Source organism: Capra hircus, chromosome 16, assembly GCF_001704415.2.
Source record: "Capra hircus breed San Clemente chromosome 16, ASM170441v1, whole genome shotgun sequence".
Lineage (NCBI taxonomy): Eukaryota > Metazoa > Chordata > Mammalia > Artiodactyla > Bovidae > Capra > Capra hircus.
Genome location: NC_030823.1, coordinates 2,151,570 through 2,173,851, shown reverse-complemented (window position 1 = coordinate 2,173,851; position 22,282 = coordinate 2,151,570). Strand labels below are relative to the sequence as shown.

Sequence of the window (22,282 nt, the reverse complement as noted above, 5' to 3'; positions counted from 1 at the left end):
TGCGGCATCTCAGGTGCAGCTACAACTCTGCATGCACGTCCACAGGCTCGTCCTCTGTGGCATCAGGGCCAACCCTTCCAAGAGCAAGACCCACTCCCTGTCTTCATTCTCGGTACATCTCTTCTGTGAATTTGGAGCATCCACGTGGGACACAGAGGCCCACCTGAAGCCTCCCATGGCCCCAAAGAACACCCATCACCAAACTGCCAGGGGCAGGTCCTGATAGCCTAGCAGGTTTCTCCTTAGCCAACTTTTTCTTGCAGAGCAGGCTGTTTACATTTTCAATACTGCAGCTTTAAGCTAAATCAGTTTTCAAGGTCTGAGGAGCATCATGTCAGCTACACGTTGCGTGTCTCACTTACGGCTCACACGACTCCATGTAACTGGATTAAAGCAAAGACTCACACGTGCATTAAGCCTCCATTCTCACTCGGGTGCTGAGAGAACAGGGGAGGGGTGAGCGCAGCCCTGGCAGCTGGAGGGACGTGCCCAGGAGAGAGGGGGGCCTACGGCCCTGCAGCTGCTGGAGGAGCGTTCTGGGAGCTTCCTGCCAGCAGCCCTGCTGCCACATCACGCTGGCTTGACAGTTGGTCTCTGGGCTCTACAAGCTGGAGGCCCTCCCCTCCACGGTAATAGGAGTGTTTGATGTCAGTTCTCAGAAGCACTGCTGGGTCCCCAAGGGGTCTCCGCGGGCTGGAAGTACAGAGCTTCCCGGCCTGGCTGCCTGATGCAGGAAGAGCACATTGTCTGGGCTCAGCAGGCCAGCCCTGGGATCGATCCTTCCCAGGGGCCCCTAGAAAGCCTGTGGTTTTCCCTCCGTGTGTATAATCTGGGGGTGTGGGGAATAAGAGGGGAGAGAGCAACAAAGCACTCGCCAGCATTTCAGAACTCCTCGGCAGTGCCATTTCCTGGAAGCTCTGACCTTATAAAAAAAAGCCTATAAACCTGCTTTTCCAGGAGAGGCTCAAGGGAGGCGCGGGATTCTGGGAACAGAGCCGCCTGGCTCGGCCAGCTACGCCCCCCTCCCCAGGCTCTGCCGCAAGGCTGGGGCAACACGGCAAGGGCAGGAGGCCTTCGCAGTTGGCCAATGTCCGGCCCCTCTCCTTCCCCCCTCGCCCCCTCTGCAGTGCTCAGCCCTCAGCCGATCCCTCAGTATGTAGCTGGAGGCAGCCCTACTGTCTGGGCCCTGGAGTGCCTGCTTGCATGGTGTAGCCCTCTGTTAAAGAACAAGGATCTGAGGTTAGGACAGGGTCTGAGCGGTGGAGACCCCCCAGAGCGTCGGGGCAGGGTGCTCTGTGCCTCGAGGCCACCAGCCTGAGAATCCAGTCTCCCCCGTCCTGCCTGGGGAGGCCTGCGGATGGAGGGGCAGGGGCATGGACGGTGGGCAGTACCGGATTCCCGGATCTCAGTCCTGGTGGTGGCGGGACTCTCCGTGGTGGTGGTGGTGGTGGTGGCGGCGGCGGTGGCGGCGGCAGTGGCTGTGGCTTCGGTGGCGGCGGTGGTGGTAGGAGAGACGGGTGGGACGGTGGGGACTGCTGTGGCTTCGGCGGTGGCGGCAGTGGCATCAGTACTGCTCACCGTGCCGGGCGCGCCCACCGTGGTCGGGGGCGACGTGGGAGGCGCTAAGGGGAAATGTAAAATAGTCGCGTCTGGTCGGTCTGGCTGTCCCAAGGCTGGACGCAGGGCCCCGCGTGCAAGGCAGGCAGCCCACGGGACAGATGGAGCTCAGTGACCGGAAGGCTCTCCAAGCAGGACAGATGGGTCAGGCAGGCACAGGGCCGCGGGAAGGGAAGAGAATGAAGCCTGAGTGTTTCATTTTCTTCTCATGGCCTATGTGTCTCAAAGCGCCCAGCATGCACCCAGCCAAGGGCAGTGACGACGAAGGCACATGGACTGAGTCGCTCAGACCCCAAGGGTGACATGGAGTCCCAGGCCAAGCGCCACCCAGCAGAGGCCAAGCAGCATCACTCGGGTCCAGGCCTGGGGCCTGGGCCTTGAGATGGGCAGCTGGCAGGGCCCTGTCTGCAGGAGCACCAGGAAGCCTACCATTCCCAACCGTTCACTCCGAAATGACACTTCCTCCCACCTGCCTGAGGCCTAACACCACCCAAACCCAACGACAGAGAGAGAACCATCCCCACTCTGCAGGCAAGCCTTGTCCCGTGCTTGCTCTTCTCTGCCTCCACCGTCACCCCTTCCCCAGGCTCTCAGCTCGTATTTATTTCCTGCCTCTCTTCCCTTCTTCTCTGCCCAGGGATGGTCCTTCCTGCAATTACCCCAATCCATCCTGGGGGCGACAGAGGATAAGATGGTTGAATGGCATCACTGACTCAATGGACGTAAGTTGGAGCAAACTCAGGGAGATAGTGAAGGACAGGGAAGCCTGGCGTGCTGCAGTCCAGGGGGTCACAGAGTTGGACATAACTTAGCGATTAAACAACCACCACCACCCTGGCTTGTAGTAACTGCCTTTCTCTCTAGGACATTTGGGTCCTGGGCCCCACCTCCCCAGTCCACAGTAAATGCAGAAATCCCAAGATACGAGTGAGGCACATGCGGGCTGCTTTTTTGCATAAATCTTCAGAGGGCTTCATATCTGCTGTAATTCTTACTTTCTCATCTCCCATCCAAAGCTGCCCTTTGACAGGGGTGAGCCGTAGGGGGTTAGGTCTATCATGACAATGTTTCCATAGACCCTCTTCCTTTCTATAGAAGAGCTGTGGACGCTAACAAAGGGCTGACCTATTACTCTTTAGTTCCAGTACTGCTAATGCTGAGAAGAATGATGGGAAATCAAGAGAGCCAGGGATACCGCTCCTCCTTACCTTCTATCTCCTGTGATCTGACCAGCCTACTTTCTGCTAACAGGGAAGAAGGTAGGGCATCTCTCAGCTGTGTCTGACTCTTTGTGACCCCATGGACTGTAGTCTGCCAGGCTCCTCTGTACATGGAATTCTCCAGGCCAGAATACTGGAGTGGGTAGCCTGTCCCTTCTCCAGGGGATCTTCCTGACCCAGGAATCAAACCAGCCTCTCCTGCATTGCAGGTGGATTCTTTACCAACTAAGCTATCAGGGAAGCCCTTAAGACACAAATAGGTAACGCTAACTTCCAACGAAGAGAGATATCCTATCTTATCTCAAATCTCCAGAAGTTCAGGTAAATACTATCCACACTCCCCAGAAGAGGGCTGAAGCAAGAAAGAGACCAGAGAGAAAACTGCCAGAAAGCTTCTCTCAAGAATTAAGAGATCCTAAGCCTTCTCAACAAGAGCCTGACCAACGAAAGCCCTTTTCATTCCCGTGGGCCTCCACGTTACAAGTCCCCCACAGAAAAGGAGTGACTGTTCCTGGGATCCCAGTTGCTTCCCTGTTTATAAGATCAGAGGCGTTACTGGGCCTGAGGTTGCTGATCACAGAGGTCACAGTGGGCAACTGACCATGCCCCATGCATTCCAGAGATTCCTGGACAAAGTCAGGACCAGATAGCGCTACGTTCCCCAAACCCAGTCAACATGGACATCAGGAAGGTGGGCGTGAGGGGAACATGTAGTGGGAAAAACTCTCCCTCTCACAGTGAGTACTCAAGGATGCATTTCAGGTGGCACAGGCCTGCAATGCAAGCCTGGTGTTTCAAGGATCAGCCAGCAGGAATTTTCTTATCCCACTCACCAAGACAGGCAACGAGACAGACGGGCACACACACGAATCTGAGACCCACAGGGCAAAGGCGAGCTCCCACCTAGGCCTGGTACTGGCAGCTCTATGGCCATGGACACACACGGGCTTTTCCTGCTGTTCTGAGTTGCTGGAAGGAACCCTGAGAAGCTATTTTGTCCATCTGGACAGAACTACTCCGATTTGGCTCCTTATCAAGTGTGTTTTCTAATAATTTCAGAAAGCTCACCTTTGCTATGACTACTTAAAAGACATCATCAAAAAACTGACACTCGCTTTTAAGTTAAGTCACCCCCCTCTGTATAGTATGGAGATGCGGGCTTCCCCCCATGTGCACAGTGGTTCTGCACTCCAGCCCCTGGAGACTACACACAATCTCCTGTGGGCGCTGGGCCTCCCACGGGCAGGGACACACGCTCAAGCGGACACAGGGCCGACTGGAGGCCCACATGCGTCCCCGGACACTGCAGCGAGCAGCCCTAGAAACAGATGCAGAGAGGGCCAGAACAAGTCCGTCCTGGGCTCCACTGGGCAGAGACAAGAACGAGAAATGAAGATGCTGCCACAGTCTCAACCCCTCCCTCTCCGGTCCCTCCACCCAGTGTGGCTGGAGCAAGGGTTTTCTCTGATGATGGCTACTAGATGCTCTTCCTTCAGCTTGGCAGCAATAATCAGGCATTAGTGAGAGGGGCCCAAGAGGAGCGGGAGGAAAGGAATCGCTTCCCAGGCGCCCTCCCAGAGGATGCCCAGCATTGCAGGTGCAGTAGCGGCGGCACCTTAGCTGGCCGCGGTCACAGCTGGTGAATCGGCACTCTCCCTGGCCCACTGCTAACAGTGTCGGTTGTCCCAGGGATGGGCAGGGCCAGAGAGACTGGGAGGGCAGAGGCAAGAAGGCAAGGTTCTGAGGGAAGGGCTGGAAGTCAGTGGGTGAGCTGTCAAGAGCCGTGTGCAGGCAGGAGGGAAGGGCGGGCTTTCCAGGGGAAACTACCCAGTGTTCGGGTCTAAGGGGATTCAGATGACTTCAACCCCCGGGGCGGGGTTAGGGTAGCAGATAGATACCCTTATTTCCAGGCTACCCAGGGTAGCCTGGAAATAAGGCTCAGCAGTGGGGCTTATAGGCAGAATGGCCCATGGGCTGGACAGACCCATCGCTGGGCTGGGATGCCATCTCCAACCACAGCAGAACCAATATGCTCACTGCTCAGCAGAGACCACCAGGCTGGAAACTAACTGAGTGACGGAGGGCCAGGGTGATAACCGAGAGTGACAGAGGGCCAGGGCGGCGGCCGAGAGTGACAGAGGGCCAGGGTGGCGGCCAAGAGTGATGGAGGGCCAGGGTGGTGGCCGAGAGTGACGGAGGGCCAGGGTGGACCTGGAGGCACAGGACCCCTCCCCGAAGTACTCAACCCAGTGTGCTAACACACTCTGGAAGACGCCCCAGCCAAGGCCAAGGGTTTTCCACCAGAGTTGTGGGTGATACCATGCAAGAAATGGAGAAAATTAAGTGACAACATGTCTCTTATTCATCTTTTGTTGCCCAGAACCTACCACAGAGCTGCCCAGCAAACGCTGGCAGATAAGAGCTGAGCCAAACACAAGGGCAGCAGTTCCCAGACATTCCAAGGTGGATGGCTCGGTCCAAAAGTGTCCACCTGGTGGACAGACTACCTTGGCCAAATACAGATGGCCAGAACAGATGGGCAGCAACCCTAAGAGACTGCAGACACGGGCGCAGGAGAGGGATCATCTTTCCTGGGTGAGAGGAACACATCAGTTTTGGGGAAAAACACCCACAATTGGCGAGAAAGAGAGAAGGGAGCAGTGGGCTAGGGTCCAGACCACGCCAACGATGGAGACCCTGGGCGCCGTCACTGGGGCCTTCAAGGCTGGGAACAGCTGGTGCTACTGGCACAGCTCATTTACCAAGAAACGCCCTGTGCCCTGTGGAAGCAGAGCCCAGGAAACACGTGACAGACAGACAGAAGTCCCGGCTCCCTCTGCACACCAGGGTGAGCTCGGATCCTTCTTAAATGAGGAGGAAGTGGGGGTTTGGAACTACACCCATCCCTCTCACACCTGCCACGTGAGATGGGTATCACAGCCCGGCATGGATCCCACCGAGCAAAACAGGCTCCCTGCCACCAGGCCCAGCTGCCTCGGGTCCCGGGTGCCAGCATGGGGAGGGAACTGTGAGCTGTTTGACCAGAGAGCTTCCAGGTGATCTGTGTGGCTCCCTCACTGCCTCTCTCCTTCTGCCTGCACTGAGTGGTTTCGGGACCCTGGGCACCTGCTGGGCCAGCCCCATGGGCGCCCATGCAAACTCGGATCAGGAAGTCAGGGCCACCCCCAGGCTGCACGGATGGCCCTCCCCTGGTCTCCAGGCCCAGGACCCCCCTCTGCCTCCCGTCCCAGCAGAGGCAGGGAGGCACTGGCCGTTGGGCTGGGTTATCTGAGGGTATGATGGAGGAGAGGGGAGCATGATGACCGCGCACCTCCCAGAGGTCTGGCTGACGGGACAAACGCGAACAGAGGAAGCAGGGTGCGCAACATAATCAGAACCAACCTAAAGTGCAAGGGGCTGTGAGTGAGGGTGGAGGGGAACCAACCCGGGAAGGTGGGGTCCTCCACGCAAGCCAACCCTCCAGCTCCTCACCCGGCTCTCAGCCTCCCTGCTGCCTGCAGCCTGAGGCGGCCCCGGTGCACCCACCTCACGGCCTCTACTCTGCCTCGAAGGAGGGCAGGGGCGGCAGCCTGGGTCCCTGCCCAGCCCCTCCAGCTTGAGGGCCAGCCTTGCTGATGCTCCTCAGACCACAGCGTGAGGGGGCTTGGGAGGAGGGCCTCGGAGGGCAGGTCACCTCCTGCTCCAGACCTGCCCACAGCTCCTCACGGTGTATCTGCCTTCCAGACCCCAGAAGTGGGCACTGTCCTTAACACCCAAGACTGAGAAGCTGGGTTTCTGCAGGCTGATGGGACTCTCAGCCCATGGCGTCCTCTGAGACTCCAGGTCGTGGGTACCTGGCCCATCCAGGACACAGACTCACTGAGCGGAACCCACGGGAGATGGCAGAGCTGGTGCCCGGCCCCATGCAGCATGCAAGGCCAGCATGCACGGCACGCTCACCCTCGGGTCACCCTTTCAGGGGGTAGCAGCCTGACCCGGAGACAGGAGCCAACTGTCCCCACCCCCAGGGCACAGCAAGTCACCCAAGGGCTCTGCGCCTGCTGTGCTCTGAGATGGCAAGCCGGGCAAGAGACCAGGTGCTCAGAGGAGGTAACCACTCAGCTCCAGAGAAAGCTGCAGCTCCAGGGAGCAGGTCTGGAGCCGCTGAATGGGCTCCCTTCCAAGCCAGCTGCCTTCGTTAGCGAAGGGAGGGGAAGGTGCTGGCTCTCCTCTGGCCCTGCCCCCCACACACAGCCTCCTGCAGAATCCGGCTTCCCACCCGCTGAAAGGGTACGCGCCGAGAGCATGCTTTCACCCCAGGCCTCTCCCTCTGTCTGCCCCGCCAGGCTGGCCTCTGCCTGCGCTGCCCCATGCCATGCCCATTACCTCTGTGGTTGGTACAGTACCTGCGGTTGGTGTGGCTTCAGAACACGGCACCCAAGATAGCCAGAGAGGGAGAGGTGGAAAGAATGAGAGGAAAGAGAAAACAGCACAGGTGAGACCACAGGACAAGCAATCACAGGAGAGACGGTTCTGGCTCAAACTGACCCAGATGGCGTGGCTGGGTGCTGGCCACAGCCCTGCGGATACCACCTGGCCTTTAGGGATCGTGTTCAACCCCACGGGGGTCTGCCACGTTGCTACAGAAAACCTTCCTGGGTCTTGGAGACCTTTCTAACATCTTTGCTTCTATCTCAACTCAAGGACATCTAGGAGGTGGCAGCAGAAACAGCCCACCTAGAATGCCACGTTTCCATGGCTGTTTTGAAGGGTGTGTCCTTCTCTAGCGGGGCTGATCTTTACGAAGGAGCTTGGTGACCCTTGATGGTGCCAGGAATTGAGGGCATAAGACAGAGGTGTACAGGAGGATACCAATCCCAGGCAAAAGGAAGCCTCCTTTATCCCCAGGGGCAGGCGGTGGGTAGCTGACCCACGCTGGGGTGGAGGGAGAAGGAGAATGGGTTTGGTGGTCCTCCCTGCACCATCTCAGCCTGGAAAGCTGGGGCCTGTAATGAATGGGAGCGCGGGGCCCTGTCCCATGTCCTGCCGCCCACTGGACTGCATGAAAGACGAAATGCAGCTGCGGACTGAGAGCCTAAAAGGAACTCCTGAATCTGCTGCAAAGCCCTTGGCTGAGTGGGGCTGAGCACCCCTCTTTGTTCTCTTGCCCCCTGGCACTGAGATCCTTCCCTGTGGTGGTCACCGGAGCTGGGCAGTGGGGCTTTGTTTATCTGATGTTCAGTATTGGTGGGGGTGGGAAAAGGGAGGGAGAAGAGGCTCTCTTTATGTATCTCCTTGCAGAGTGAAGTAGTCAAGAAAGCGCACCATCCCTGGCCTGACCTTTGGTAACACGCATGTATCAACCACTTACCCAAAGTCACCCAGGCCTAATACACTGTCCAAGTACCCAAGAAACTGGAAGGGAGACTGGGCGAGAGGGGTGTGTTGTGTGGCTCACTCCTGGTTTACAGGAGCAGACAGGAACACACACAGCACTGCCAGCCTTCCCCAGCTTCCGCCTGGCCCCTCGCCCCTCTGCTTCAGTGCTGGCCTGTTGGTCAGGCGAGCAGGGCCAGGGGAGGGACGCGGGACTGCTTGTGGAGCTCAGCTGGGAGCATGGGGGGAGACAGCAGAGGCAGCAGGCCTGGAAGTACAACTGCTCTCCTGGGCTGGGGGTGGGGATGCCCAGGAGGCCCCCCAGGCCAGCAGGCCTCAGCCTCCTTGGGAGAGTGCTGGACGCGGTATCTGTGGTCAGCGTCAGAGGTCCACATGGCCCCTTCTTTGCAGCCTTCCCTTGTGGACTAACCCTATCCCCTGGCCATCCACTGCTCTTCCGTCACCTAAACACAGCGCTGCTTGTGGTGAATCACAGCTGGACCCTCTTGTGGGCGTCCCTCCTTCTAGACTGGGGGAGCGCATTAGTTTTATACCCCTGGTTTTTAGCACAGCTGTCTGGCACCTCGGGCAGTGGCTGTTGAACAGCCCACGGTGCCTCTGGGGAGGCAGAGCCCCCACCCTCTCTCACAGGGGGTCTGCGGATGGATGGCAGGGCTTTCAGAGTCTCTCCCACCCGAGAGCTCCCGGACGCCACGAGCAGGGCTGCCGGGCGCCCTCTAGTGGACCTCGCGAGCACGCGCAGCTCCGGGCCGGACGCCCTCTAGTGGACCTCGCGAGCACGCGCAGCTCCGGGCCGGACGCCCTCTAGAGGACCTCGCGAGCACGCGCTGCTCCGGGCCAGGCGCTCACGGTGGGAAGACGCCAGAGCCCAGGAAGGAGCTCACGCGCGCTCTCTGTGAAGCTGGTTGGGCCGACGGCTGTTTCCCAGCTCCCTGTCCTCTTCTCGGCCTGACAGCTCACTCCCTTCAGGCCGCCAGGAGGGCTACATCTGTCTCCTGCTCGACCCAGGACGCCAGCAGTCACCGCAGTCACGGCTGGTCCCTGTTCCCCTCAGTGCCAGGCACCCTCAGAGAAGGGGCAGCCCCAGGGCCCTCAGGGGCCACCTCCATCACAGCGCTGCCTCCCTCACCTGGCAAACACCTTCCTGCTCTGGGGAGTCCATGAGCACACTTCCAACGTGCATTCTCTCTCGTCCCCTCAGCTCAGCCACGAGTCACTCTCTCTTCCCTGTACCCCCAACAGGTAAACAGCTGAGCAAGTCGAGGCCACGTGGGGACCCAGGTCTGACTGGGACAGCATGAAGACATGTCTTCCAGGTCCATCGCCGGCACCTACCTCTCAGCACGCAGGCTGGCTTCTCCCTCTGCGGGCCTGCGGGCCATGGCCCCGCTATCCCAGGAGGCCAGGCCAGCTCAGGGTTTCTCTAGGCATCTGCACTTCCCGGGACCATCGCCCCGCGGCCGCCACAGTGCACCTACCTTCATTCGGGGGTGCTGGCGACTCCTCGGTGACTGCTTCCCCCGAGCCCACCTGCGTCCTGGCACTGAGGGAAAAGCGGTAGCGCGACACGGGGTCTGCTCTCTGCACCGTGAACTTGGTCTGATTGGGAGAGAAGTTTTCCACTATCTGCTTTCCTACTTTGGTTCCATTAACTGGAGAGAGACAGGTAAGTGGAATTGAGCTTTAGCAATGTTGACCATGATGGCTTATATATAAACTGCTGCTGGAAGGAGGAAGCCTTCTCGACTCTGCTGGGAAGGGAACCCATGAAGCCTGCTCGTGATCTTAAGGACTCGGCCTGGGAGACATTTCAAAGGCTGAGTGTTGGGCCACAACTCCTCTCTGGCTCTTCGATGACGCACCAGGGTTAACACTTTCCCACTGATCTCATTATTGCTAGCTCAACACAAGGTTATGTGGCTGATTCTGAAAGATTCAACTTTTAATCCTCGAGCTTTTTCAACAAGGACAAACTTGAGTTCCTTTTTTCCTTTCATCAGAACTAGGGCAAAACCACTAGAGCTTTTTTCATTGTTAGTGCCTCCTTTGTAAAAGGCCTATTCACTATATACCTCAGAGGGGGAAGGTCAGGTCCAGAGATGGATTCAGAATCACATACAAGCACACAGTTGACTATTAAAATCCTTAATAACACAATGCCTGCCCTTTGAGCCTCACAGTAAGGTATAACATCACCTACTTTAGACGACATTTGAAGTCTTCCAAATGAATGACACTCCTGTCCCTGCCTGGTGATGCTGAATTCTTTAGGTGAGGTCATCCCAACCCAGGCTCCTGAGTGAGCCAATATCCAATACTGAATATTTAATATTCCATGGCAACTCCACAAACAGCTGCTTTACCCAAAATGGCAACGTGTTAAGGTGGCCGCGAGGGTCAGTGTCGTGTGGATCCCTATGCATGTACTGTCTGCCCTAGCGGATGGAAGCTCTGTCAAGTAAGAAATGTTCTGTCCTAGACTTTTAGGAATTAGAGACTCTAAGATTCCTGAGCCTGGGAGTTGAATCCCTCATCAGACCAGATGCCCCCTATGCCTCACCAGGTGAGTGGAAGCCCCCTGAAGGAGAAGCTGTGACAAGAGAGCAGGGATTGGGTCTCACTTGCCTCCCATAATCCTATAGGAAGCTTTTTCCCTTCCCCTTGCATCCCTCCACAATGCCCTGTGTACCCAGAGGCTTTCTACCTTGATTCCTTAGGAAAAGTGGTGAGAATGGGGTTTCTGATTCTCAGATTATCCAAGAGAAAGAAGGGCAGAACGTACAGGCCACGTATTTCAGAGTATATCCAATCAGGATCCCATTGGGGTGTTCTGGATGATCCCATTCCAGGTTGATTGTCTCCAGGTTGGGCTGCCGGACTCGGAAACGCCTGGGGGCACTGGGTACTTGGGGAAGGAGGAGAGAGCGGGGGACGGGGGGGAGAGAAAGGGGCGGGCAGGATGAGGAAAACACAAGAAACAAAGCACAAGTATGAAGGCATTGACCTCTGGACAACCCCTGTGCTGGACTGCTGCTAAGCCAGAACCTGGAGGGCTGTGAGGTGGCTAGCAGCTACTGCCTCATCCAGGATGGCATTTCCCCACATCTAGGACAAGCACGGCTCAGACTTGGTTTATCTGGGGAAGGAGTCAGTCAAGTTCTCCTTTAAAAACTACCCTGAATACAGCACACATTAGACTCTGATCCTGCAAAAAAAACCTAAAACCTCCAGGTTGGGCAGAATCATCCTCAGGTAGGAAACCGACTTTAGCCTCTGTTTGGTAACAGAAGCCGCAGTTCTCAGTCTTTAGACAAGGATTCTTACCACAGGGTCAAAGTATCAAACCCTGGCCTCTGGGCTGAGAACGCCAGGTTCAGGGGTGAGGAGAAAGAAACCCACATTGGAACATGTGGATGGTGCCAGAAGCAGGAGCAATGGGGAGAGGCTGGTGATGAAAACCAGACAAGGAGGAAGGGATACAGGAATAAAGAAACAAGGGAGGGGAAACACAGGAGAGGAAAAAGGAAGAGGGGCAGAAGAATGGGGGAAAGTAACAGGTAAGAAGGCAGGAAGGAGAAACAGAAGAGGGCCTGGTCTGGGGGGCCTGGCAGGAACAGGAGATGTGTGGGGACCTGCCCAGGTGTCCAGCTCCCAGGACTGGGCGCCCCTGAAGGACAGCCTCTAGGTCACAGTGGTGACAGGAGGGAAGGTCCTTGGGGCTGAGGCTGGCGAACCAAGCAGATGCCTCCTGGGAGTCCAGGTGCCTTCTGGGAGTCCAGATGCCTTCTGGGAGTCCAGGTGCCTCCTGGGAGTCCAGGTGCCTCCTGGGAGTCCAGGTACCTGGGCTCCCTTAAGACGCAGTGGGCGGCTCCCACAGTGCCCTTAGGAGTCCATGTGCACAGCCTGTCCAGAGTCCTGTCAGCCGCCTCACAGTCTTGTTCTACATAGAACCGCCCGTCAGGGCAGCCGCCTCGGGGACAGCGCTCCACGGGTGCCATCAGCATGCCGGTCATCCCTCCACGAGGTTGTGCAGAGGTCAACTTGTGTCATCCGGGGAGAGGCGTGCTGGAGGCGCTTGGGGCCACTCGGCCATGCCACCCCCGTCCTGCCCTCCCTGGGGAGCAGCAGCCGGACCTACCTCCTTCCGGGGTGGTGAACTCCTTGGTTTCACTGCGAGGCCCATCGCCTCGCCCATTGACCACAACCATCTCCAGCTTGTAGTTGCTGTAGGGGAAGAGGCGGGACACCACACCACGCAGGCGGTCGCCGGGGAAGCCGGCTTGCTGCCTCTTCTGAGACACCCACAGGTTCTTCAGCAAGCTGCTCTCCCTCCAGTAGTAGGCCTTGGGACAGAGGCGGGCTGGTGAGGGCTTGGCCGGGCAGGGCAGGGTTAGTTGTTAGTGGTGGTGCTGGTGGTGACTGGTCTTCCCTTTCCTGGCCACGGGCTCCGAATCGCAGAGGCCCTCAGCAGCCCCGCAGAGGGCTGGGGGAGGCGACCTGACAGTCCCCGATCATGAGCCACTAGCGCGTGGGGACCGATGTCAAACCAAATAGAGTTTTTGTTTTCGATCATTTTCTGAGCTGTGTCGTCTCTCTGGGGAACAGGCATGCTGGCCAAACGTACAGCCGAGATGCTCCATCTTGAGACTTATTTCCAAGCAGGGGATAGGCTGCTCAGGGAGTCTGTACCAAAAGCACAAATTCGAGCCAAGGGCCCAGGCATGGAGAGCTCTTTTCTGTGCTCAGAGACCACATCACCTTGAGTTAGATTTAGTATGGTTTAGATTGGCAGCAGACAGGAGCTGAAAAGTAGCAGGTTAGCCCCAGAAGTCTGAATACACGAAAGGGTTGATTTAGTCCTTTAAAATCAAAAGCTTCCTCTTGATACTATTTAAAAACCATTAGGATAGTGACATGTCCAAGCCAATGGGAGACCAGGCTGTGGATGGCAAGAGCTGGGGTGGGATGGGACAGCCTGTGAAAGGTGGTAGTGCCACAGTCAGAAGGCTGTGGCATGGGGTGTGATAAGCAGTGGGAGGGAAGCCCCAGGTCAGGCCGTCACACCAGCATCACCCGGGGCCTCCAAGGACAAGGTATGGAGGAAGTCCAGACTTAAGAAGGGGACCCAAAGAGAGCTTTAGCCAAAAACATCTCCAGGCAAGTAGGTTAAAGGTGCAAGTTGGGGAAGAGCTCATTCAAGCATATATATCATCTCCCTTTCCCTCCTCGGTCTGCCGAATCCATTTCCCTAGAAGAGACTGACTCCCTCTGCGCCACCAACTGTCTAGCCAACCCCCGATGACCCCTAAGGCACAGAACCCATGTTACCCCAGGGCCACAGCCTCTGCAGGAGTTTTAAATAGAGCAGCTCATCAGGGAGAGCCTTGAATACCCATTCAAGGCTCATTCAAAGAGAGAAACATCAGGGAGAGAAGAGGCGGCTGGGGGAAGTCAAGGGCCATAATAACTGCAGTTGGCCGTGGCAACAGGGAAGGGTTTGTACCCTTGTAGTAGCTCTTCCGGTTAGCTGGGGCTTCATGAAATCAGATTGGGTGAGGCAAGCAGCCCAGAAGGGCCTGTAGGAGAGGGGAGGGTGTAGCTCAGCGGTGCCTCAACACTGCCTCTGAAGATACACGCGTGTCCTCACACGGAGGGCAAGCATAATGTGTTCTGTGTGGCCAACGCACACCCACCACACCTGGCGCAGGAGACACCTGGTGTATCTGTTTTTGCTGAGGATATTTTGAACAGCTCGCTCTAGACATCCTCTTTTTTGTTTTGGCTGTGCTCCATGACTTGCAGGATCTTAGTTTCCCAACCAGGCCAAGGAGCTGAAAGTGTGGAGTCCTGACCGCTGGACCACCAGGGAATTCCTCAGACATCATCTTCTTAAACCAACTCTGGATCCAACAACTATCCCAAGGACCCCTTCCAAACATCTCATGTACCGCGTCTGCTACCCCCTCGCCCTGTTAGGGAGCTGCGTGGTTAGACGGGGCCTGCAGCTGGCTTCCTCACTCGATATTCTCTGAGCTGGCCCTGGACCGTGTCGGAGTAGACGCGGTTCCACTGAAGGCTGATGGCGGTGCTGTTCAGGACTCGGATTTTAACATCTGTGGGTGCAGCCCTGGGATCTGCAATGTGTCGGGACAGAGAGCTGGTTATGCAGGTGGGGCTGCCCCTCCCTGACTCGAGAGTGCCCTCCAACCTGCTTGCCCTCTGCTGGCTTGCACCTTCAGCCCACTCTGGACGACGGGCACTCCCTCCAGGCTAAGTGGCGTGATGGCACTCCACTGCGGCTGGCCTCCTGGTGGCTTGCCAACCTTGTTGTTTCCCCTCTAACCCTGTCCTCACACTGGAAATAGTCCCCCTTGAGTGGCATTTGTTTCTTGCCAGCGCCCCGCACAAAACCCTGCCCGCAGACTAAAGACGCCCTAGCCTAGTTCAGGAAAAGACTCTGATCCTGTGACTACCTGCAGAGGGAGGGCCACTGCGCCCATAATTGGCTCTCTCCCGTTTTTCCTACTCTGCCGCAACAGTGGTTCTGCCCTATCCCCTCTAACATATCGGCCGCGGGGTACACAGATGCGATGGAAATGGTGGGCTGGTCCGTGAGTCCATGGCTAGATGCTGCTTTTTCCATACTTACCCTCCAGAAGTCCCCACCGCCTTCTGTCTGGAAATGTCTGCCACCATGGAAATGAGGAGCGGGATGGACAGAGGGCCTTCTGATCCCCACTCCTTATCTCCTGAGGGGGTCCGATCCACAATCACCTCCAGGGAAGCGGGGCATGGGACCTGACCCTCACTTCCTCCTAGCTCACTGTCGTGAACCCCACTGGCCCTGCTCATGACCCCAGCACTGGCCCCCTGAACCCACTCTTTCCCAAGACTCTCCTCCCTCCTTCCTTTGGGTCACCCCACCCACCTCCATGGTTTCTTCTCGGATCAGACCCACATCCACCAGGGTATGGATTACCCTGACCAGGAGGGGCATCACTAACCCTCCGGCCTTGCTCAGCAGCCTGCGGGACTGATGTACTGATGTACTGCCTCCACTGTCTGGAGAGGCAGGTACACACTTCTACACATATCCCACAATCACGTTGATTTATCCAGTGACAGCCTCCAGAGAACTCCTCTTTTTATGTCCAGTGTTGCAGTGGGTGGCCTGGAGTGTTCGGTCTGGGGAGCTGTGGACTTTAGGCCCTCCAGGATTCCCCTGGGGAGCCCAGGGAGGACTCTGGCCTGGCCCTGCTTCCTGTGGAGGCATTTAGTTATGGCCTTTGGGTCAGATGGTCCTTGAGGCTAGCAAGGCCTGCCAGTAAGATAGACCACAAACCTGGGTTCTGTTCTTAAGCCTGGAATTTGCTATTGTGCAATATGGGCAGGGGTTTCCCTTGCAGGACCCCAGTTTTCATGTTCATAACGTGAGAGTATTGGACTGTGTGACGATGTTCATTAATTCTAACTAGCATTCAGATGATACCATCTCTGCTCCTGGCACCGCTTGGGGCCTGTCTGCTCTAGGTCACTGCTGGAAACCCCTCTTTCCTGGTAACTCGCTGTCCTCCAGGATGCTCTTAGAAGACCCAGGGCCCAGGCCAAGGTTCCTGGTCTGCGGGGATGGCCTGGGCAGCCCAGCCGTGCGGGCCCCGGGTGGAGGGAGGGCGGGTACTCACAATCTTCTCCAGAGTAACCGATGACGGTGTCTGGCTCAGGGCCCTTCCCAAAGTCATTTTCAGCCTGGACTCGGATCTCGTAGGGCACATAGACGGGGGTCTGCCCTACCACGTAGCGGGAGCCCCACACGGTGACGTTGTTCCAGGCCTCGCGGGCCTCTCTCCGCCGCCACTTGACAATGTAGCGCAGGTTGGGGCCGAAGGCGGAAGTGGCATTCATGGGCTGAGTGGGGAGAGACGGCAGGAGTGGTGGGGCACTGGCGAGGAGCCCGGGCCACCCCGGCTCGCCCTCTTCCCACGGCAGGCCCCTGTTCCCAGCCTGCCCAACCATGGCCAGCCCCTTACAGAGCTGGAGAGAGCCTGCCCCAACTCTGAGTCCCCCGGGAGCCCAGAGTCCTGCAAAGCCAGCAGCGCGCAGATCCCCCACCCAGGCCCCAGTCCCTGTGACCTCACAGCCCCCCCTCGGCAGGTACACAGGCAGTTAAAGCATCACTGTCAACAGGACTCTGCAGTGATGGAGCAACCGGAAGCAGAATGCGCACGGTGAGTGACAAGCCTCCAGAGTCAGAGGAGCGGGTTCTGGTTTAGTCACGGCACGCCTGCCACCAATGAGTCAAAATTCCCGACTTCAGTCCTAGCGAATCCACGCCTATCTGCCCTACCCTTCTTATAAGGCTGGAGCTGGGAGTGGGCGTAACTCTGTCTTTGTTCCCCAAGGGCTGGTCCAGGAAGCCGTTCCCTGGGCGCCTGCAATATGGAGCTGAACCACTTCTTGCCAGGTCCTAAAGATGAGCCCTGGAGTCTCAAGTCTGGGCTCAGCCCAACTGCCAAGGCTGCTGTGAGACCAGGCCCTCGGCAGACAGTGATGGTCGTGATTCTAAACTCTGCATCTGTCTATTTCCATTATGCACAGCAACAGCACAAAATCGCTAAAATTTCAGTGGCTGGGACTCCCTAATTTCAGCCCCTAAGACTGTGGAGCGACCAAGCCTGTGCACCACAATGACTGAAGCCCATGTGCCCTGGAGCCTGTGCTCCATAACAAAAGAAGCCCCCACACCACAGCTAGAGAGCAGCCCCTTCTCTCCACAGCTGGAGAAAGCCCTCGTGCAGCAACAGAGACCCAGAGCAGCCAAAAATAAAAAGTGTTCAGTGGCTGAATTTGCATCTCAGACTTAGAAGCAGTTTGGGGAAAAAAAAAAAATGTCATTTGGAGGCCACATATCCCAGTTTTGGTTTGGAAAATGTGGTCAGGTGAGCCAAGACGGAAGATGAGTTTTTCAATCCTGGTCTGGCAGTCATCTTCGGAGTCCCTCTGTCCATCCTGGACTTACAGACGGCTGCCACTGGAGGCCCACCACTAGGCTGGTCTCTCTCCACACTCAACAATCTCCAGCGAGAGGAGTTTAGAACTCACTGAAGTGAGGTACCGGTGTTTAGGCTATATCGTTTCTGGGGACTAATCTAAACCTCTCCTTCTTCTAAAGAAGTGCTTTGGTTTTGTGGGACTCTCTCAGCTTTTGCCAGAAGGATAGCGTCTGTTTCCTAAGTCACCTCTGCTCCTGTCTTACAGCTTGCTCTTAGATACTCTCCTGCTTGATTTCTTGATGCTCGATGCAAAGAGTGGCCCTCACACCAGGCAGGACGCCTGGGCCATCCTGCAGCCTGGGGGCCCCAGGGGTGTACAGGGCGAGGGCCCCTAAGACTGCCAGGCAAGCCTCGCGGGCGGGCTGGAGGGGCTCTCACCGTCCACGTGATCTCCATGTTGTTCTTCCTGGTCCCTTCTCCCTTCACATCAGAGGGGTTGGACTCAGGGGCTGGAACCCAAATGGAGACAAAGTTCAAACCCAGGGCATGCATCACAGGGCACAGTAAACAGCCTCCCCTCCCCAGCTGACTGGCCCCTTCCGTGCTCGTCTCTGCACTTGTCAACACACTCCGTCCCCTACGCGGCTGAGCTTGCTCTGCCACTCTCGTACATGCGATGTGCCTTCCTAGCCGAGACTTAAACCCCCAAAGGAGTGATAGCTTCTTCTGAGTTTTAATCCCTGACAAGACAGCATTTATTATAAGGCTTTCCACACTTCAGATGCTCAATAGAGCCAACTCAATGTGGATTATCCACTAAGGGTGTTTAATACCAACTTGGTTTATCCTGGCATTCAACATTTTGGGGGAGCGGCTTTCACCCTCAGTGAGCCAGTGTGATTTCAGAAATCTAAGCATTTCATTACCCAAGTACGTCAAGAGACCTTATGCGACATGAGAGTATATGTTTCTACCGCCAATCTTCACAGCTCTTCCCTTTAAAGCAGATCAAGAATTATTCATAATTATTACTAATAAGTAATAATAAAAATGTCAGTTAACATTTATTGCATGCTTACTCTATGCGCATTACATTAGGGACCTGAATTATATTTTCAAACAACTGTATTTTCACAATAGCCCCCTAACGGAGACGGCATAATTATCCTGTTTCATAGATGAGGAGGCCTGGAGTAGCTTGCCTAAATTCATGTGGCTGGGGACCCGGGGAACTTAGTCTGTACTCGGGTGCCCGGCGTCAGCACCTGCCGTTAGCCCTCAAGCACTCACGTGCTCCGCTGGTTCGGTAGCGCTCAGATGGGAGGCTGGGGTGGCTGCTGCCCACCTCATTGATGGCGATGACCCGGAACTGGTAGTTGACGTAGGGCGATAGCCGGAGCACAGCTGAGTTGACACTGCCTGGGAACCTGGAATGGTCATGCCAGACCCCTGGCTGGAACTGGTCTTCTTCAAACTGGACGACGTAGTCTGAGGAGGCAAGGAAATCGGGACTGTCTGGGGAGGTGAGTCAGTGAGCTCTTTCCCAGGGTGTCCCTCGGGTTCCCAGCAGTGTTGACAGCCTCCCGTAGGGAGATAGAGGCACATGAACCCTTCCCAAACACAGAACGGGAGACAGACCACGGCCTCCATCCTGTCGACAGCCCAGGGCACACGCCCAGTGAGGAGGTGGTGGGGCCTGAAGCCAGGGCTGGGCCGGCCACCGGGCTGCATCCCTCTCTCCTGGTCGGTGCGAGCCCGTGGCTGACCTGTGATGGGGCTGTTGTTGTCGTCCCCTGGGATCCAGGTCAGCCTCACGCTTCTCTCGGCCAGGTCAGTGAGCTCCAGGTCCCGGGGTCGGTCCGGTCGTCCTGGCGGCAGAGGGAGGGGCCTCCAGAGTCAGAGCCGGCCTGGCCTGCACGGGCCCCAGCCCCGGCCACCGTCCCGCAGACAGGACTCGAGTGGGCTGAGCTCACCCCCAGCAGGGACCAACCCCAGCCTGTGCTGGAGGGTCAGCCCAGGGGCCACCCCTGCCCTCAGGGTTCAAGGAAGGACAAAGAGCAAAGATCCCCAAATTCCACCCCCCCAAAGAATATCAAGGGGTGCAGGGAGCAGTGAGAATTGGGGCCAACCCACCCCAATCTGTGGGTGTTCTCGGAGTGGAAACATTTGGGAAAGAATCACACCTTTAGGAAAGAAGTATGGGACTTCCGTCTATAATTATCTTCTACTCTGCGTGCTGAGGCTCTGAGGGGGCAGGAGCCCAGGAGGGTGTTTGGAGAGCTTGCAGGGCAGAGCAGTTAGGGGGATGGGGGGGGTGGCGGACAAACACAGAGGACCAGGCCAGGGAGGAGAGAGCAGCTCCGTCTAGAAGCTTCCATGATGGACAGCAGGACAGTGTCCCCCCCGCAAGGGTGGGGCAGTGCCTTTGGGGGCTCCAGTCTCACTGGGTTTCTGAAGTGGGTGTGAGTGCCCTCCTGGCCACCGACTGGGGAGAGCAGGTGCGTTTCTTTTCTCCCATCCTGGCCCCTTGAACTAGTTATTTCCACATTTTGGCTGGTAACTGGAAGGATCTGAAAGGTGGGTCCCAGCAGCCACATTTATGTGTTGCACGCACGTGCACATGGACTGTAAATGGGTGCGTAACAGCAGATCTGGAGAGGCTGCCAAAGAGATGAGCCTACGGATGACTGGAAGCAAGTGTTCCGAGACCGCGTGGAGAACAGGCCGCCCAGGGGAGTGGTGGCCGTGGCCAGAGGTAAGGGGTGGGAGGGGACCGCAATTCAGTCTGCCAAAGGGGTGGGACTAGAAGGGCTCAGGGAGGGGATGGGCCTCCTGAGAGGGGTCAGACTTGGTGGGGGTGGGGCGAGCTGGCCCCTCCCCTATGCACAGCACTCCTCTCCTGCAGGGCCTTCCTCCTCCTACGTGCCCCGCTCTGAGGCACCCGGAGTGCTTGGTGTGAGTCCCGGGGTTAGTACGAATTACCTTTGGGAAGGGCAGCCAAACGGTTAGTTGGAGTGGCCTGATCAGCTGCAAAGGTAAGACGGGTTATCCAGGTTAGCAGGTCATCTGGGGATAAAGGTGCTCTAAGGGCGGGATCAGGAGGCCAGGCTTGAACAGCAGCCCCTGCTTGGCCTCACCCCCCATCCCGTGGAGGGTGCCCCGGCCCTCACAAAGGCCTTCCCGTGCTCCCTCCGCAGCCAGGGCCAGGCACGCGGTCTGCTTGCTATCCTGGTGCCGGCACCGCGTCTGGGCCCACTGCTCCCCGGGACGGTGCAGGGACACACCTAGACGGCAGAGGTGAAAAGAGGATACACTCTGCTGGGCGGGAGACCACACCCCCGGGTTTGGGATGGCTTCGTATTTACAGGCTGGCTTGGGGGCGAGCCTCCAAGAGGGAGTCATCGGGAGTGCCCGGCACCCTGTGAAATCCCTCCAGGAGAGGTGGGCAGAGAATAAAGCAGCAGCGGGTGTTGGAAGGCCAAACAGAGCTGTCTTGTTGGATAGGCAGTTTTAATTGACTTAGTGGTTTAGAGTCAGCTGTAAAGTTGGTAAAGACGACCACAATAAGAACCCCGTCCATCCCTCTCTCCTCCGGCACCTTTCAGTTGAGGACTGAGGCGAGTCAGCAATTCCATTCAGGAGGTAAGGCATCCAGTACAGCCTGCTCTGAGAGGAGCAGCTTCCTAACCCTCAGGCCTTCAGACAAGAGGACCCCCACGCCTGGCTGGCTGGCTGACTGCGGGCGCTGCCCTCCGAGCCACCCCCACCTCTCTGGACACGAGGAAGCGGGGCGGGGGCAGCGGCAGGGCGGGGGCAGCGGTGGTTACCTAGCACGGTCAGGTAGGCTTTCGCCAGGTCTTGGTCCAGCTCAGTGCTGGCTACGCACGTGTAGCTGCCCTGGTCCCGCTCGGCCACGCCGAAGATGGTCAGGGAGTCCTCCTCCTTCTTCATTCTGCAAAGGAACAGGGAGGGGTTGGAGGAAGGTGGAGGGGAGGCAGTGAGGTAGGGAGGCGGGGCTGGCGGGCACTGCCTGTCCACCTTTTCCCTGGGGTGGGGACAGTGGGTCCGAGCGGGCAGCTGCAGCCCTTCCTAGGGGACGGGGGCTCATCGCAGTGCTGTGGGAGGGGCAGGGTCTTCCTGTCACGCTGAGCACTCATGGAGCTTCACGGAGGGGACAGAACACAGGCGGCACTAGAGCGGCCCCCTCTGTATTCACCGTGCTCAGATTCCCCCCCAACCCCAGGTCCTCTGCGCTCCCCTCCTGAATTAGGGCATAGCTTGGCACACCGCTGAAGGCAGGTCTTCTCAAGCTCCCAGCTCTGTCTCCAACCCAGAGCGATGCCTGCGCTCAGCCAAGTGCCCTGGGCTCCCCTGAACTGTCTCCACAGAGGGAGGAGGGCACCCAGGAGCTGGGTGCCAGCAAAACCCGTGCCCACTGGAGGATTATGCCCCTCCAGGAAACCAGATGATCAGCAGACCCAGCTGGTACCCATGTGCACCCTGCCCCAAGACAGAAGCTGGCACAGAAGAGAGCCCGGGAGGAGGCTCAGAGCAACGTTCTCAGCCCCAGCTGCATATTCCCAACAGCTGGGGGACTTTACACACCATCTACGCCTGGGCCCGCCCTCAACTCCAGTCAGATCCGAATCTGGCTGAGGGAGAGGACAGGCGTGGGCCCAGGGCACAGTAAGGGCGAGCCGACTAACCACAGGGTCAGAGCCTGCTCAGGCAGCCCCGCCCTCTGTCGGGGGATGCGGAACTGCTGGCTGGGCTGCAAGGAGGCGGGGGCGCGAACAGTCTGGACACCAAAGAGGAGCAAGGAGGGGCCGAAGGACAGAGAAGAGAGTGCAGATGGAGAGAGGAGGGAAAGGAGGGAAGGAGGGGAGAGGAGCAGGGCGCTGAGTGGAGAGAGGGCAGGCACTGGAGGGGGTCTCCCCTGAGGGGTCCAGAACCCTCTTCGGCGGTTCTGCAGCGAAACACCGACATAGGAGCCGCAGGTGCGTCCACACGTCACCAGGAGCAAGGGAGAAGGCAGGGCCCCAGAGAGCAGCAGGCAGG

At 57.6% G+C, this 22,282-nt stretch overlaps 1 protein-coding gene across 15 annotated transcripts in view; it reads right to left on the bottom strand.

The window, feature by feature from the left end:
• Positions 1-22,282, bottom strand: part of NFASC (neurofascin) — a 202,273-nt gene that overhangs the window by 23,004 nt on the left and 156,987 nt on the right. For 6 of the 15 annotated variants that reach the window (XM_018060022.1, XM_018060028.1, XM_018060025.1 and 3 more), the window contains 12 exons: positions 21,052-21,176; positions 20,207-20,251; positions 18,991-19,092; positions 18,515-18,712; positions 17,663-17,733; positions 15,917-16,139; positions 14,253-14,368; positions 12,373-12,577; positions 11,017-11,139; positions 9,713-9,886; positions 7,244-7,258; positions 1,392-1,622 (listed from right to left, as the gene is read on the bottom strand). In XM_018060022.1, coding sequence (XP_017915511.1) covers positions 1,392-1,622; positions 7,244-7,258; positions 9,713-9,886; positions 11,017-11,139; positions 12,373-12,577; positions 14,253-14,368; positions 15,917-16,139; positions 17,663-17,733; positions 18,515-18,712; positions 18,991-19,092; positions 20,207-20,251; positions 21,052-21,176 — 1,628 coding nt within the window. The remainder of the gene's footprint in view (positions 1-1,391; positions 1,623-7,243; positions 7,259-9,712; positions 9,887-11,016; positions 11,140-12,372; positions 12,578-14,252; positions 14,369-15,916; positions 16,140-17,662; positions 17,734-18,514; positions 18,713-18,990; positions 19,093-20,206; positions 20,252-21,051; positions 21,177-22,282) is intronic. The other 9 variants (XM_018060032.1, XM_018060034.1, XM_018060029.1 and 6 more) reach the window with 6 other exon arrangements.